This window comes from Ambystoma mexicanum, chromosome 3p (genome assembly GCF_040938575.1).
Source record: "Ambystoma mexicanum isolate Mex_15411 chromosome 3p, UKY_AmexF1_1, whole genome shotgun sequence".
NCBI classification, from domain to species: domain Eukaryota; kingdom Metazoa; phylum Chordata; class Amphibia; order Caudata; family Ambystomatidae; genus Ambystoma; species Ambystoma mexicanum.
This window is the reverse complement of record NC_090925.1, coordinates 94,354,751-94,373,736: the sequence shown is the minus strand read 5'-3', so window position 1 is coordinate 94,373,736 and position 18,986 is coordinate 94,354,751. Positions and strand designations below refer to the sequence as shown.

At 42.8% G+C, this 18,986-nt stretch overlaps 1 protein-coding gene across 1 annotated transcript; it reads left to right on the top strand.

Moving 5' to 3' along the window:
* Positions 1–5,245: 5,245 nt before the first annotated feature.
* Positions 5,246–6,214, top strand: LOC138579783 (olfactory receptor 6N1-like). Its single transcript, XM_069650016.1, has one exon. The coding sequence runs from the start codon at positions 5,246–5,248 to the stop codon at positions 6,212–6,214; it is 969 nt and encodes a 322-aa protein (XP_069506117.1).
* The last annotated feature ends 12,772 nt before the right edge of the window (positions 6,215–18,986 follow it).

Below are 18,986 nucleotides of genomic sequence, written 5' to 3'. Positions count from 1 at the left end.
AAGCTGCAAAATACATCTTAAATATACTAATCCATGATCTGTATGGGTGAAACAAATCTGCTCCTGATTTCATGGAACAATTAACGCAATAAAATCTGAAATGTAAGTTCCTAATGCCAACACTTGCAAGCTGTAGTCAATTCAATGAATCAATGTTGAAAAAAGAAATGCAACCTATACTGCATATCAGCTCCACAGACAAACTAGAAGTGCACGGCATGACACTTCCTATTTGTCAACAAGCAACAGCATGACTAAATAGCTTTGAAAAATGTATCTCCAACACAGCTGGATTGGAGAAAACATTAACTTTGTGTTTAAACTGAGAGTAATTCTAAAATGTAACCTTGACATTGAACAAGGCTTAGTGAATAGAGCAATTGGTACAGTTGTAGGCTTCCAGACATATCTGCCTCACAACAACATTCAGTTTGTAAATATCCACTTTGACAAACTTGCAGAGGTTAAACAAATTGGCCAAACAATAGGACGTTTCCTTCTTTTCAAAAACATGTACGTACGCAGAGAGCAATTTTCTTTGTCATGTTCATATGCTGTCACTATTCACAAATCATAAGGTCTAGCCCTAGGTCAAACATTGATTGACATCGGCAGCACAGTCTTTAAGGAAGGTATGAGTTACAAAGCACTTTCATGTCTGCGTACACGCAATCGTCTATTCCTAGTTAACTTTGATGCAAACAAAGTCAATGCTGACATTCCTTGAATCCTGGAATACAACAGGCTATGGGCACTATATATCCCTATCTAGAAAAGGTGCCGTACCTCAGAAAAAGAGCCCTTTTAAAAGACAAACAATAGAAACAGAAGCTATAGCAGATTTCCCAACAATACCATAAAAAAACAACAACCAACTCCTGCATCAAACAATACAACCATAAAACTATCTAGTACAAAGTCAAAGTCACATCCATCAGAAATGAAAGACACACATTTCGCTTCTCCACAGTTTTCTGCAGGCCCATCTAACGATCCACAAACAGAACTCTCTTGTTCATTCAAATTCACAAATACAAATGGAGTAAATTGTTATTGTAATTTGACAATTAATTTTCTCTTTCAATTGCCACCAATTGCTCAAAACATTTACTTAAACGGCTCAGACCAGTTGTGTTTGCAAATGTCCTTCACAGAAATGCCACAAATAATCCTGACAACACTTACAATGTTTCAGGTATAAGGCAAGAATTGGACTACTGTGCAGGAATGGTAAAATGTACCATAAACACACAAAAAGATCCACAAGAATTCCTACTGTACTTCCTACAAGTACTAGAAACCAAAAACATCCCTATAAATGAAATCTACCAGATTTCACACATGTGGAAACATACATGCACAATCTGCAACCATGTTTCACAATACCACATCCCTAATGAATGATTTGTATACGTATCGATACCAAATTGTGAAACCATTCCATGTTACCATCTTCTTCAGAATGCAAATCATGTCATATTATGCCCTTTTTTGCAATTCAGACAATCGTTCCACTATACAAATAAACTCACACAGCCAATATGTCATACTAATGATTCTAAGGTACAATGCATATGATATCAAAAATAACTAAGCTTACAGACTTCACAGAAGGCCAAGTATAACTTGGAAAGAAAACTTTTACAACATGAGGTATAATATACCACGCTGGTGCCACATCTACCAGAGGGCACTGCACAGCATATCTGAAAACAAAAAGTAATTGGTTTGAATGTACCAATACCTCGGTTACCCCAAAACATATGTTACCAGCAAATTTAACAAATGCCTAGTTAATATTCCTTCAACCCAACTGTAGTTACTAAACAATAGCACAATTAACAGTTAGAAAACACCCTTCATTGCAAAGCACATCAAATAAGTTATCTGAATTCGTATATGATGTGAAGAAGTGAGGGGTCATTTTGGTACCCCCCTACACATTCTACGCTAAATCCAGACCTCTGTCACAGTATATTGTAGTCTAAAACCAACACATGTCATTACACTCCCCACCCACTTTGATGTACTAGGACAGCCCAGCCCCCAGGATATCGCAGGCAACAAGACCCCCAGGGCTATTGTCCTCATAAAAGTCCCAATGAAAGATGATGTAATCATGTGTATGCAATTTATATGTTTATAAGATTTACTCAAAGGTATTGTAGTGATTGTTGTTTATTATATGTCTATTGGTAGTTTCTCATGCAAGTTTAGTTAGTGTCAACTCTATCTCCCCACGACCTAACACTCACCGCACTCGGACCCAGCCAGCTGGACCTCGTAACGCTCACCCTCCCGCCAAATGGGCAAACTATCCTGCGCCTACAGGAACCTATGTAACATTGCTCCCCAACCAATAATGTGTAAATATTGTACCCTGTGTTAATGACATCAATGGTGACGCTATTTTGCCTTATTACTTTCTGTACTTCGAATGTTTGCCAGAACGCTCTCAGGGCAGCAGAGTTGTCTGGATGCCACATTTTATAAAGATTTGCTAATCTTGCAACCTGTTCTCCTAGTCTCATTCCCTACTGGAATGTGTCTTTTATTATAAGTTTGTATTGGTACCGTGGGGAGTGAGAACTTACAATGACAAAACATCTTCTAACCTCTAATGTCTTTAGAATACGCCACCATGTATCTAACTATTTCATGCATTCCGTTAATTACAACATACTTCAAACAAACAGTATCCAGTATGGATTTTTGTTTCCCAATGACCCAATGATTAGATAAAGTAAAAACAACAGCAATGTGTCATACACTCATTTTGTAGCAAACATAATACTTAAAATGTACTGTTTATGAGGGTCTAAAAAAGAAAATGTGTATTCACAACTGTATACCACTTCATTTTTTAAACTATCAAGCTATCAAGCTTAACCAATTGTATTTTCTTTTCCACAAAAAAGAACCCACAGAAGGCAGCTGCATGACACTACAACACTAAGTAGCCACAGCAATCTTAAAAAATGTCATATTCTGTGGGCACTATCTTCAATTGTACTACACTCATACGTTCCGTATACAATTCAGTTACATAATTCCTCCATATTACAAACACTTTCTGCTCCCACTACATTACATACAATTACTGTAGACATATTCCTAGTATAGTGATTCTGGCCATACTCCTATTACATTACCTATAATTACAATAGACATATTACTACTGTGGTGATTTTACCCAGTGAACATATTCTGGGGGGCATGGCCTGTGACCATGCCCCCCAGAATCTGGCCACTGACCAAAAACAACACAATTAACTGTATAACAAGTACATACCAGACACGATCAACCAATAAAATTCACCCCCACCCTCCTGCAATCGTAATGATGTCCATGGACACTGAAATTCACTGCGGGCCTGGCTGCATTTCCAAACCCTTTGCTCACCTATAAAACCAGCTCTACATTGCCTTCATCTTCGACTCCACACTCTCTTTCTCTCATCACATATCTGACATCTCTAAGAAGTCACACTACCAGCTCTGAGGAGGTGAAGTCACACTACCAGCTTCACCTCCTCAGAGGTATCCTTCCTTTCCTCTCCTTCCCCCAGAAGCTCACTGTCTCTAGAGCCCTGGTTCTCTCGAAGCTGGACTACTGTAACAGCCTCTATCTGAATCTGCCTACCTCTACTCTCCGCCCTTTGCAACTCATCCAGAAGAGGACTGCGAGACTTGTCCTTGGCCTCAAGCCCAGGGACCGTATCTCTCCAGGACTGAAATCGCTACACTGGCACCCGGTGGCTGTGAGGATTAAGTTCAAAACCCTCTGCATTGTTCACAAGGCCTTCTGGGGCCTCGGGCCAAAATACCTTCAACTCTCTCTTCCTAAATATCTTCCTTCTCGAGCTCTTCGCTCATCCACCTCCAACTCCCTCCGGGTCAGCTGCTTCTCCAAGCAACGAGTTGGGGTAGATCTCTCTCCGCAGCAGGGACCTCCCTCTGGAACAGCCTTCCTGACTCCCTGAAACTTGAGGAGAACCATCTTCGGGTCCGGAAGCACCTCAAAACCTTCCTCTTTGCCTCCGCTTTCTCTCCTTCTCTCCCCTGTTAATATTACTGAAACTGCACTGAATCTGCAACGGGATCACTTACCTATCTTGGTCCGCGGCCCTGCCACTCTCCCCTGCACTGCCTCCCTGGCAACCCCTGCACTGTGGGACTGTCTCTGTATCCCTACAGCCCCTCCTCCTCAGCACTTGTCTGCGCTTATCCTGCACTTGCCATCAGCTGGCCCTTATTATTTATCTTGTTCTACTAAACTTGTACTGCACTTCTCCTCTCCCTTTCCCCCTTGCACTTTTCCCTTCCCCTCCACACTGCACTTGCGCGATCTGAATGACACCTGGCCTAGTAGGATCGTTGTCTGTCTCCCCTTGTTCCCCCCGCCTCGTCGCGCCTTGAAAGACTTGTGTATAGGCGCGTTATAAATCTTCATTCCATTTCCCCACAATTCCTGTGCCCTCTTCCAGCCAAATAACCCCAAATGTCTTTTCAAAGCATCCTGTTCACTGCGATGCTTGCAAACTACTGTGTTGTCCGCGGGCAACTACGGCACCTGCCCAGCCTTTTTCAACCTACAAAAACAGCCCCATATCAACTTTTTTACACCCCCCTACCCTTCCCAGCCCTTCTTTCCACCACCAAATGACCAAATATGTGTTTTCCATACTTTTTTCCCCACCAACCTGTCCGCGGTCTGCTGCCACTGTCCGCAGATCCAACATGGCAGGCGTTCCCAAAAATCTGAAGCACCTCACGCTTTTCAATATCTAATCAGCAAGTGCATCCCATGTGTGCGGACATCATGTCGTGCTCCGGCCAATCAGAGGCCCGTCCGCAGACCGAGCAGGGAAGTGAGTCCACTGACTGAACCCACATATCACTAATTCTTTTGGGCCTACTTTTCGGTAATTTTAACAGAAACTACTGGCTGGAATTACACCAAATTTACAAAAGGACACTTTTGGGCCCAAGCCACTGCTCCTGCCACAAATTTGGTGAAAGTCAGTCCACACGTTTGGGCTGCAGATTTGAGCAAAATTGTTTTTCCATTGCGTCTATGGGAAAAAGACACAACTACAATTGTGAGGCTGTACAATATCTTTTTTATTAACATATTTTCACTGATCTGTTGTCTTCTTTTAACTGTGTTAAGAGCCATGTTTCTGTCTATCAGTTCAACTAAAAGCCATCATCAACAATTGATGTACAACTTTTATTTTACAGGATGCCGTCTCTAACCGAAGAAAGGCCCATCATTGCACACATCAAAGAAGACAATTGGAGTTCATCAGACTATTTTCTAATTGTGGGATTTTCAGATCTCCCAGAGCTGCAGGTTCCTCTTTTCGTTTCATTGACTCTGATATACCTGATGACTCTGATGGGAAACTTTTTTATTATGTCAGCAATTTACTGTAACTCACAGCTGCACACACCCATGTATTTCTTCATCACCCATTTGTCCTTCCTTGACATTGGTTACGCCACTGTTATTTTCCCCCAGATGCTGGCCCATTTCCATCTACCGGGCACACACATGTCGCTCGCTGAATGCCTGCTACAGTCATATTTTTTCATGTCTATGGTGTCCACTGAATATGTCCTGCTCACAGTCATGGCTTACGATCGATATGTGGCCATCTGCAACCCCTTACGTTACTTGACTATCATGAACTGGACGTTGTGCATGTCTCTTGCTGCTGCAAGCTGGGGATTTGGTTGCATGGCACCTATTCCATACATTGCATTAATGTCAAAGCTCTCCTTCTGTGAGTCCCGCACAATCAACCACTTCTTTTGTGACTTAACAGCCTTGTTGAAGATTTCTTGCAGTAGCACTAAGCCGATTGAGCTACTTACCTACATCATGGGTTCTACAGTGGCGCTGATGTCATTACTTCCAATCATCATATCTTATATCAACATCATATTATCCATCCTGAAAATACAATCAAAAGGAGGGAGGAGCAAAACCTTCTCCACCTGCTGCTCCCACCTCACTGTTGTGATTTTCTTCTATGTATCTCTCTTTTCTACTTATGTACGACCAACATCAACCTATTCAATGAAAGACAACAAAATATTAACTTTGTGTTACACTGCTATTACCCCGTTGTCCAACCCCATTATATACAGTCTGAAAAACACAGAGATTAAAAATGCACTTAGGAAGAAGACAAAGAGTAAAGAATAAAAAACACAAGAAAAATGGTTAACCTTCTTTTAATCTTGCAAGACGGTTTTGAAATTTGAGTGACAAAACATTTTAAATTTCTGGTAAAAAGTGTACAAAATTTGTAGTATCATTTGAATTATTATCATCTTGCCACACAGAAGCATTTGGCTGAAATGGGAATGGGGATGTACCGGGTCCGGGTCCCGTGAAAGGGAATTACCCGCCCCTTCAAGTCGGAATGGCCCGGTAAGTTCCCTTTTGCGGGACACAGACCCGGACCCGAGTTTGGAGGTAGCCATGACCTTTTTAAGGGCATGGCTACCTATGTTACAATTGTTATTATAAATCAAGGGTTATTGTTTACTTGTGACACATGTACATCTTGTACAATGGGATTGTACTATTACATTCATTCTTTTTCTGTAATAAAGTTGCTGTAGTTCACAGTTAAGATGTGTTTGTGAGATCTGTTAAAGTGTTTCTTAACTATACTAAATTCTGCCCCAATGTAACACTGGCCTCCAAACACTGCAAATACAAGATGAACATCTGTTACTCTGCAAAATCAACCATAGGTCTCTACATTCAGGCAATGGAATGACCTCCTACTTGTTCATAAATTCTAGCTAGTATACATGTTGCTGCAACCTTAATTTTCTAAGCCTAGATGGATAACTGTAAAGATATGCTCTGGCCATGACTATTCTCATGCTCCCTATTCATACAGTCTCACCCCACAATTCAGGGCAACAGTATGAATTATTACACAAACTCAAATTTATAAAAAAAAAATAAGTAGAATCCAAACAAAGGTGTCCTCCAGCTTCATGACAGGGAAATCTCTACAATGTTATGGCAAAAAAACTATTGGTAGGCAAAACGAAATGTTACCTGCCTGTATGAATCTCATTAATTGCACACTGTATATATTAAGCTATACAAATACTGGGCATTCTAAATACATTTCTATCGCTTGTCAATACATGTTTCTGAAAATCCTTAAAGCATTTCAACATGAGGCATACAATCACATTTTAAATACCTCAGAACACTGTCTTCATTTTCCACAGTGACACCCACCATTTACGGAATCAGAGGTCTGTTATTACCATACATGTGGTGCACGAGCTCTGGAACCTGTATATGCAGCCTTCAATCTCCTAACTACCCCCAATGAGTTACATGATTAAATAAATGCTAACTCAAAAACACATCCCTCAGTGTTTGAGATATATAACATTAGAAAGCCTAATCTGTCTGTATAGATGCAGTTTCGCACTACGAAGCTAAAATTCCTATTGGAACCTCTCTTGCTCATTTAGGCTGTTAAACGCTTGATATAACAAGATTAATGTACATCTAAGCACTAACGTCTAATCTGATATCAGGCATATAGCACAATGACACTTTTACTACCTGCACTAACAAACATGGCAGGATATATTTTCACAGGGTGTCCAGTAAAGTATTGACCTCTAGAGCCAAAGCTATACTTGATCTAAAATCAATGAACAGGAGTAATGAGTATGCAGCTTTCCTACTCCTCTTACTCCCTGGGGGGCAAAATAGTCAGAATACCCTGTTTCTCTTCAATGTTCTTTCCCTGTTGTCATCTCATCTTATCTTTCTTACTCTATGGGTTATTACTAAGGCTCTGTCCTGGGGGCTGCATTATTTATTTGAAAGACTATTCCTTTTCTAGTATTCACACATTTGGTCTGGGATTTAGTTTTAGTGGAGTTCTCATGCTGATGCTAGCCAGACCTTCGTTTTTGAGTTTATTTTTCTGGAGAGACTTCACCTTTGATTATTTGACGGCTATGAAGTCTTGCATGCTTGCACATTCCCTTCATCTAAAAGTATCCAAGATTGAGCTTCTTTTTAATTTCTTCTCTTACCTCATATAAATTCCTCCATCCTTTCTCCCTTCTCATCTCGTTCACATATTATGGGTGTTACGTTCTATCGCTGTACTTCTTTTTTTCTTTGCATCTCTTACATTTCTCATTCTTGCCAGTATCAGCTCTTTAACATCCACCAGCCTTACTTTCCTATCCACAAAGATGGGTATTTTTACTTTCTCTGAATTTAATTTTTTTTCCTTCATTTTTTTTGACCTGGGGAGTGTTCAAAAGAATTCTGAAAGGATTGACACAAGCTATCCTTTAATTTTGGTGATGCACACAATTTAGATCTATTTCTATGCTCGGCGTTCTTATAGAATTGGCAACTCGATTTTTATTTAAACACCACAAGTCAAAATTCTTATCAAAGTGTTCAAATTCTTTGGAGATCCAAAACATGTGTTGAGTTGCCTGTGCTTTTCTGAATCTATTTACATCTATTCACATTGAATGAATCTGGTGATTTTTTTGCTTGATTAATTCAATCATGGAGTCAGTCCTTAACTAACTATTCTGTTATTCTATGTTGGTTAAAATAACCGTCCTTGAAAGGTGCACAACTCCACATTTACTTATAGGTTCTTGTTTGGGGCCTGGATGCTGTTCATGTGGTCTACAGAATGTCTATGTTATATCTTTCCACCAGGTGGTTGAAAAGTAAAGGGTAAAACACAGATGAGTGCATTATGTAAAATGTGTGAATTGCATGGTAGGAGCTGCTTATGTTTGCACTTATGTGCAAACAGGTCTCCTCCCAGCAATGTTTGTCATTTGTGCTACAAAGTGCAGAAGGCAGGCAAAAAGGTCAAGCAAAATCACCTGTACACCTGCCTACTGCGCTTCACATTTCAAATTGAATAAACGCTGCCTGCCATTTACTGATGTTGGGAAGCGTTTACGGAATCTGACTACTTTCTGCTGTCATAAAGAGCAGGTGGATTCCAAAGGAATCCTTTTTCTTTACAGCAACATGACAATGTCATGTGGAAGTAAAAATTAGTGGTTTTTAGAGGCAAAAGGGAAAAGCGAGGCAGGAACATAACTCCCGTTCTGAGGACCCTAGTTCTCTCTAGGCTGGACTATTGCAACAGACTCTTTCTCAATCTTCCTACTTCTACTCTGTGTCCTCTATAACTCATCCAGAACAGAACCACAAGACATATCCTTGGCCTCAAGCACTGGGACCGCATCTCTCTGCCGCTGAAATCCCTCCAGTAGCTCCACGTGGCAGCAAGGATTAAGTTCAAGACCCTCTGCATAATCCACAAGGCTTTTTGGGGACAGGGGCCACACTATCTACAACACTCTCTTCCTAAATATTCTGCTTCACAAACAGAGATTTCAGCCTCCCTGCCTTTCTCCATTTTGAGGGGGAGGACCTTAAATTCCCAAAACTCCCCAAGACCTTCCTTTTCTCTTCCTCCTTCTCTCTCCCTCTCCCCTACTAACCTCCTTTCTTTTCTCTCCACCCACCTTCTCCTCCCTTACTCTGTTCAGTTTTTGCTGACTGGTTGCCTGTTTCACCTCCAGAGTGTACAGGTCCCAGGATCCATCACCAGTATTTGCACTTGCCCCTGGGCCACTGCACTTTGTTTCAATATTACTGCACTTTCAGATTATGCTCATTGAGCGGGGCAACCTCTCTGCACTTAACTCAGGGTCCTGCTGGACCAGACTCTCGCCGTACTGCCCATCTGTGCACCTCTGTCTGTATGCATGCATGACCTAAATGTACTAGAAACGGTTAGATGATCATCTGTCCTGTCCCCCAACCCATGGCCCCCCCCACCCAGCTTGGTCTCAACTGTACCACTTCATGCACTTGCACTAGGAGAAATGTCGTCCGGCCCAGTATGCTAGTTTTTCTGTTAAGATCATTCGGAATCTTCAAGACCTGAGAATGATTATTGTATTCCCTTGTTACCTTCCCACCTTCAAGCGCATTGAAACACTTCACCTGCGTATAAGTGCTATATAAAAAAACACTAAAACAATATATAAATAAAAAACATAAAAACGCTTTTACCCCGTATTTTAAACTATTTACGCTCTGGGGCACTGTATTTGTCCACTACTTGTGTGAAAAATGTGTAAATGTCTTCTGAAATGGCATATTGCAGAAGGCATTTACAATGCATTCCACTGGAATTGGCTGGTTTTCACTTGGAGGCTGTGCTGTTTGGAACATGGAGGAATAGTTTTGTAAATGGGAAAAATCTAAGCTCCTACTATCACCTAAAACTCTTCTGAAAAATGAGGCCTTTAATTCCGGATAAGAATTGTGAAACCCTAGCAAAGGCAGAATGGAGTACTCCAACGCTTTGCTTTGCGGTGCCCAAGAGAAAGACTTGCAGAACTTGCAGACTCCACAAAAGGATGCCTTGAGCATAGTGAAGATTTCTCACGATGAACATATCTCCAACCACAGAAGAAACCTACACGGGTTACCTATAAAAGATAGAATTTCACATATACAATTGTCTTTGGTAATGACCCAGTCTACTTCAATGAGAGAATCACTCTCTACAAGCCAAGCAGGGAATTCAGTTCCTACAAATTCCCTTCTCTTTCTTATGCCCTCGACCTCAGAAAACAAAATGAAATGGTACATCTTTTTCTTATCGAGCATCGAAAGCCTGGAACAGGATTATGGCTCAAAAAACAACCTACTTTCCTTCCATAAAAGCTTAAAAACACACTAATTTGAATGATAACCTAAGACTCATGTACCCCCTTCCTTCCTAGCTTTTCTATTTTCATGTGCTTGCTTTAGTTTCTGTAAGTGAACCGCGCCCTGATGTCTGTCGGATAACCGGCGTGCAATAAAACAGTATAAAATACAATTAAAATTAAATCTGTCTCTGGGCATCTCAATAGATGCAGAGAATATCTCCAGCAAGCAGGCCTTTGCACAGAACCCTTTGGCCAACCAAGCCATGATGATAAATGCTTCTGCAGGTATTCATAAACTCCCATACAGTACTGTAAGCTGTGAGTGGTATTTTAAATTATATTTTTTGTAAGTTTATTTGCTAGAAGGCATCAAAAGAAATTCAAAAAATCCATTTAAAAACCAATTTCAAAAGGCATTGATGGAGGCTACAGTTGAGATGCGCTCTGCGGGTTTCTTGCCATCAGAGGCAAACATTCTCACTGCTTCTCAACTAATGCAGTGGAGATTAATCCAGGGGAATGAATCCTAGAAGAGCATGCCAGCATCCCCATGTGCTAGAATGCACTCTGCTACTAAGAGGCAATCATGTTGCACTGTACCACAGTACATAAGGATCATTGCAGCTCTGGGTATGCCCCGGTCTCTTATTCCATTCACGCTCTTACAAAAGTAACACAACAAACATTGGTAAAGATAGTTTTATCTATTGAATGGGGGTCTGCACCCTCTGACTACACCGATGATTTGGACTACAACTGCTATAATCCCTCACCATTACCAAATACCACTTATGTCTTTCATTCAAGTATATGAGATGATAGGTTATTTACAGCGCGCGTAATACCCAGAGGTTTCTAAGCACGGACGCGGGGGTCAAACCTGTGTTGCTCCATGTCGTCTTCCTTCCAAGCCAAGCATGTTGCCCCTAAGGTATCCTCCCAAAAACGTTAAACTCCATGCAATTTTTACAGCAATTTTTTATCTATTAACTCCTTTTCACCTCCCCATCTGAATGTTCGTTGTGGCTTGCTGTAGTGTGAGGGCAACCTTCTGACATGGATCTGGTACAAAGCGTAGCAAACCCAGAACTACCATGGAAAAATAGGTGGTCTTTTGGTATCCTGAGCCCTGGCTCTCTTGAACCTTCCAATTCAAAACAGGTAGATTTTGGCTAATGATGTTGATGACTGTTTCTTATGTTTTCAATATTCTTTATATTTTGGTAAACCTCAGTACATTTTTCACTGCTTTAAAAGTATGTGTTTACGTTCTCCGGATCATTATGTGAACCTCCTGATGAGAGCTGGTAACCCTTGGCAACCATCGAATGGGCGAGGGCGATATTAGCATAATTGACCTAAAAAAATTTGACCTAAAACATTTGATCAAATGTTTTGACCTTTTTTCGGTCGAATTCAATTATATATATATATATGCGGGTGGGTAAGGGTATATATTAAGTTGAGGGAGATTGGGGGGGTCCTCCCACCCATATTTTTGACTGAAATAAAGGTCAAATAAATTCGATCAAATGTGATTAGGTCAAATGTTTTAGGTGAAATAGAACCAAACCACGAGGACACGTCAGCAAGAACGAACAATGCTTTTGAATTAGTTGGCGTAGTGGGGTTCGTCTAGAAGTGTGTTGCATATTGTTTTTCTTTGTGTTGTATGAAGTACACATCAATACAGTATTCTGCATGCATTCACAATGTACAGTTAAAACAGGAGGGGACACACATCTAATGACAAGCAAGAAATACAGCACACATTTCCTGGAATCTATATTTGACACTTATTTCCTGCACCCAAAAAACAAAAGGATATAAAACACGTACAAAAAGCAGTGGATACATCAAAACCAGCTAATAAATGAATCATCATGTAGCTGGCGAGGCTCACAACTGGTACGACATCTGGACCCCAATAAATGAAGAGTGTGCCAGGAAGACTTCTAAGCCCACAGCCTCCACGTCTACAGTGAGCAATAAGCATCTGAATGCTAGGTCTTTAAATGGAGACGTATGCCCTACTATGCTCCCACTTGCCTGTGACCCGGGGCAGCTCATGAAGGTGTAGGTGCCTCGACTATAACTGAATTCCAAGGAATCACCAATTGATGAAATGCTAATCATCATCTTGAAAGGCTATTGTGTGACTAATATGGAAGGTATAATGGAATCTAACCATCATGAAGATCGGTGGGCGATGTGGCAAAGGTGCCTAATATAAGAATGGGGAATGCACTTGCTTTCAGGTACTGTATTCTTGAGAATCATTTGTCATACAAAATATCAGTTCAGAAGACGTGTGCCTTAATTGGCAGTCAGATCTATGGTATGGACATCACCATGATTTGTTCTGTGATGTCATCATGGTGGCCATACACTACGGGGGGCGCAACGTTAAGGTGGACTTGCTTCAAATGCTGGATTTCAAGGGTTTCGTTGCGTTACATATGATCATCTTAACTGTCTTTTAATAAATGTTTTTTTCACTGAATTGCAAAGGTTTTGTTGCAATTTGATTTGATCGCCTTAACTCTCTCTTAATTAAAGTATTTTCACAGAATGTCAAAGGTTTTGTTTTACTATTGTTTTTCTTTATTGCGTCAACTAGCCATGGCCTTGGGCACTGGCCACTGTACTTGCTGCACCAATACATTTATTTGGTGCCCACTAGCCATGGCCATGAAGTGGGCACCAAAGAAGGCTGTGGCCATTGTAAATGTTGGCCACAACCTTTGGCCATGTCCACTGTACATGTTGCACCAATACGTTTCTTTGCGGCTCACTAGCCATGGCCTTCAGCCATGGCCAGTGGCCGCAGCCTACAGCCATGACCACTGTACATGTTGCACCAATAGGTTTTTTTGGGGCTCACTAGTGTGTGGGAGCGAGGAGCCAGCAGGCCCGTCTCTGCCTTCACTTCTCAGTACAAAGCTTGGACCAAGTGCCTCCAGTAGTGGGTTCGCCCCTTGCCCTTATGCAAAGTTAACTTTCGTTGACTTTCGTGTAGATGGGACCACTGAGCAGGACACATGGCATCCATTTTTTGTACCCCCTTTTGACTCCATCTTAGTGACCGGGCCTCACTGCGATAGTACGAAACGCTCCTCTCCCTCTCCTCACTGCGGTCAGACACACAGAACACATGGCCCCCACCTTCGTTCCCACTCTGACTGGAAAACTCTGCGGCTCCATTCTCACGCTGAAGCCGGAGGTATTTGCAACAACTAATAAATGTATTAAATCAGTCTTCCTCTGAGATCACTGTCCTGCATGTGAACCAGCATGAACTAAGCACATAGCTCGTTCATCTCCACAAACGTGTCATTGCCCCCGCACCCTCGCCGATGGAAACTTACTGCCATTCTGACCCTGTGTCCCTACAAGGTATTCCTTTCATTTTCCAGACCACTGACCATGCCATGATGCCCACCCAGCAGACCTCCAAATAACATTAGACCCCTGCTGCAGTATATCGTGCCTAATACTAACAAATGCCACATACCTGATATTCTTGTGAGACTAAACCTACAGTTCAATCAGTGTATTATAGTGGTCAAGACCCTTAACCTGTGACCTGTATAATCCAAATGTTATAGATGATATAGACACATGTGTGATTTGTATAGTGACATGATAAACTACTGAGTGTCTTTGTGAACAACTATTATTTAGTGCATGCATTATTTAGAATGTATTCATTAGCTTAGATAGTGACCACCCTGCTTCACGGCGATCTGACCTTGACCCATTCTGAGCACAGATATCTGACGTCGATCCTCCCGCCAACCAAACAACCAACCAATCAGGAGGAAGAGATGATGCCCACACCTAAGACACCACCCTGGCTGACCAATCCGGGTCCAACGTAGCATCATATGTTAGACATGTCATTGTACCTATATAATGTACTGTAACATTAATTGTGCAGAGCGCTCTCAGAGATCTAGATAAACCTTTCCTTGAACTCTTGCAGCCTGCTCTCTTTGCCTTATTCCCCATCCGTGGAGTTTCCATTTTATTCTCTTGCACGTTGAAGACGGGGAGGGCACAAACATTTGGTGACCCCCTGCAACGTGATTTGGAGAGATGCCTCCAGGCCCGCACTGTGCAGCGAGATCCGGGACGCCCGCAGCAAAACCATTGCCTCCGCGGCCGACCAGCCTGTGCGCACTACAAGAAAGGGTCAAGGGTTCCTGGTTGACGAATACCCGACTGAAAAGCTGCTCACCAAGGCGGGCCATGGCTTGGTTGGGGTGCAGACCTGACTGGTGTCGGACCACGAACGGTGACCCTCGGATCACCTGACTGAACACGTGAGTGCTGGTTGCGAAGGGTACCAAGGAAAGGTAAGGGGGAATAGAATGGAACAGGGGAACAAATGGTAATGGGTTATAGCGAAGAGTAGGGTCTGTGTGAGTGATGATGAGGCTTTTCTGATCTGTCCTTTATATGGCCATTAGGTTTCGTGAGAAGTGAGAAGAAGAAGAAAAAGGTATCCTAGCCCGAACGGGGTAGAAGGCGGCGCCGCGTAGCATTGTCTCGTCCAGTGCAGATAAAGAGAAGTGAAGATAATAAAGAAAAATAGTAGGGGTCTCGCATATTGAGTAGACTCGGAGTAGTTATTTAGAACATTCTTTTTCCATGTAAGCAAGAATTCTTGGAAGAAAGTGAAAGGGTGCAAGAGCTGGAGAGTGAATGAGTAGATTAGGTGGAAATGGGAACGGGTTGGTAACGGGAACAAAGAGGAAATAAAAGCGTGCAGGTAGTGCATGTGCATGTTAGGTGTTATATGTGTTTCCATGTTCTGTCTATTTTTTGGTCAAGAATATCAAAGCATTGTAATTGATTTATTGGTAAAGTGATACGCATACGAAAGTGAACTGTTGAATTTGGAAACGCAATAATTACAAAAGTAACAGTGAATACTGATACATAAAAAACAGTAGTAATTGAGAAGCACTTGATATATTGTTGGTCTGAAAGAAAGGACGAGTTGGTGGAAAGGTGATTAGGGGGAGAAACATCGTCATGGGGGGGAATAACACCACTAGCTCATATTTGTCAACACCTTCCGTTATACAGTGAAAAGATACAAAAGTACCATGATCAATGGTTAACAGAGATAAAAGGAGATAGTGTAACGCCGATTTGGCCAGAAGGAGGGTCATTTGATAAGAGAATGTTAGATTTAGTGTATATGCTCTTGCTAGCAAGATATAAGGGGAAGCAGTTACAAAATAGAAGGGAAGTGCTGGATCTATGGCGAATGTTCGAGGAAGTGACCCCCACAGCGGAGGTAGGTAAAGAAAGACCAACTGAAAAACAGCAACCACATGAAGAGGTAAGCGGAACACCAAAGGGCGAGTGCACAACAACCACAGCTGAGGGCGATACAACCAAAATATATCCTTTAATGACAAGACCAGCAGTGGGGTACAGCGAGCCTCTGTATATACCGACGTGCCCTAACCCCACTCCCTCAAATGGAGCAATAGCTACAGCTCCACCACCTTATGACAAAGGAGGTTTGTATGGCCCAACGAGTGCACCCCCCGTGAATTTAGCACACTTAACAGGAGAGTTAGACCGCCAGCTAGCACATGCACAGATGGAGATAACACGGCTAAGAGCACTGTGCGATAGGGGCCAAATGCTGCCTGGGGGAGGGGAGGTGCCTCCATTATCCGTAACGGATCTCTCACCCCCACCAAGCACAACAGGGGAACTAGCACCAACAACATCAGAGCCAGCACGATCCATAACGTCCCAAGGGACACACATACCACAAGGGCGAGAAAAGGAGTGGAGATCGGGAGAGTTCCTGTTCCATCTGAATGACAAACCAGTGAGGATCATATGTCCAGCTACTCCAGAAAGTCAGCAAGGGGAAAGACAGGAGGAGAATGGTGAAGAAAATACAGAAATAGAAGAGGTATGGAGTGACTTTGATGAATACGAAGAAGCAGTAGCCAGCGTGGGATCTACACTACCATCACAGCTTGGCGATTGGGACGAACCATCACCCCCACAATGGCAGGTTAGATTAAGATAGCGAACAGGGAACATGTTGGTGAATAAATTCAAGAAAGGGACGGCAAGTAAAACAGGAAAGAAACATAAGTTACAGATGCCACTGATACATAAGGGAGCAGGTAGGCCGCACTATATCCCATGGGCCCAAATGGACAAAAATAACTTGTTTAAAATTCTCTCTCCACTATGGGGAGGGGCTGGGAAATGGATACACGCGTTCGAAAAAACACGGCAGGGGTGCCACTAGCCATAGGGGATGTAAAAAGTTTGTTAGTGTCGGCGGTTGGCGATAAGGCACACGCAGTATGGGAGAAGGCAGGATTCCCAGGAGTAACAATGAGTTGTGAGCGCCACGACGGATCACCGTTCAACAACGTTCGAGCGCAAGTATGGGACGCATTGCGGCACACGTTTCCAGACATTCCAGATTTACATTTAGTGATGCAGTGTACCATGGAGGAAAACGAGGATCCTACACAATTCATACTATGGGTGCAGGATTTGTGGAGAAGTGAAACTGGCACAGCGTGGAAACAGTCCACCGCCTTGTTCTATTTTATCATCAAAAAAGGGCTCCCGAAGGAGGTACAGAAGGCCTTGGATAAAATAGCTGGGATAGAAGCCAAGGGCTGGCCTGAGATTCAGAGTATAATTGTGCACCACTGCAGGAGGATCAAAGAGAGAGAAAAGGAGATAGCACAAAAAAAGCTGGCAGACGAAGTGAAACTGGTGCAGAACAAATTGGTGAAGGTCGCCTCCGTAAACGCCAGCGTAGCCGCAGATAGAGAAAACGAGGGGGATGAAGGAGCGGGAAATAGGGCAGTGACAAAAGCAAAGTTGCGGACAGCAGGAGAACAAGGCCCGTGGAACGGAGAGGATTCATACAGAGGACCACAGTGGCAAGAAAGACAAGCAAGAGGAAGAGGTGGGTACCGTGGCCAGAGAGGGGGATTTGGAGGTATGGGAAATAGAGGATTTGGTGGGCCAGGTATGAGAGGGGGGCCACAGGGATCATGTTGGAATTGTGGGAGATGGGGACATTTTTCACGAAATTGCAGAATGCTGCCTTCAGGGTATTTCCATGGGCAGCCACCCATGGACAACGAACAGGGATGGGGTTGCCCACACCCGGGTATCCCCTATGGGCTACCAATGGGAGGAGGGAGACAACAGGCCCAGTGCTATAACGAACCCCAATTGCAGCAAAGACAGCCGCCCCCACAACCGCATCACAGTGCACAGCAACCCATGGCGAGACAAAATGCTGTAGGAAAGGCAAACAACAGTTTTGCAACGGCTGCAAATTGCGCACCTGCACCATTCCGTGGCGTAACAGTGGTTGGAGATAATGTCTTTTAAGTACCGGGTCAAGAAAGGTATGCAGATTAGGGCAGCCCACAGGGAACACTTGCGTATCCAGTCCTATCCACCACCCTGCGTGCAGAAGAGGAAGCACTAGTGGGGGCAGCGATAGGAAACAAGCAGTTTATCTTCATGGTAGACTCAGGAGATGAGAAATCATGACTTATGGAAGGGCGGTTTCCACTCTCAGGCAGGAATTTGGAAATGCAGGGGTTCTCTGGGGCTATTGTAAAAGTTCCTTAAACTAAAGATCTTGATATAACGGTAGAGGGAAAAACTGTGCGCGCACCCTTACTGTACTACAAAGACGTGCCAATCAATTTACTGGGCAGAGATTTGCTAAGTAAATTGAATATGACCATTTCGTTTACTGAGCGGGGAATAGTGTGTTCCACCCCAGGCGTATGCCCAGTACGAGCAATGTTGATGATTAGCACAGTGATGAATGAAGTTGTAGTGCGAGGAATACCCATTGACATAGACATGTTTATCTATGGCATCAAAGTATTAGCCCGATTGGTACCAGAGATAACGAGAAAGGAATGGAGAACACCATCAGATTTTATATTCCGCCCAATTGCACACACAGATGTTGTGCCAGGCACGATCATGTCCATAGACATTGGGGCAGTTCAAGTATCAAGCAACCGCATTGTGGTTATAGGATTGGACGCGCATGGGTGTGAGAGGAGAACTGTGTTATGCATAGATCCAAACATAATGCTAAGAGACATAACTGATGAGGAATTATTCACTGACAACGAAGATGACGGAGAGATAATAATGGAAATAAGCATACCATGTGA

What these genes read in the sequence shown, in the direction of transcription:
- LOC138579783 (XM_069650016.1), top strand. Translation starts at nt 5,246, where the DNA reads ATGCCGTCTCTAACCGAAGAAAGGCCCATCATTGCACACATCAAAGAA.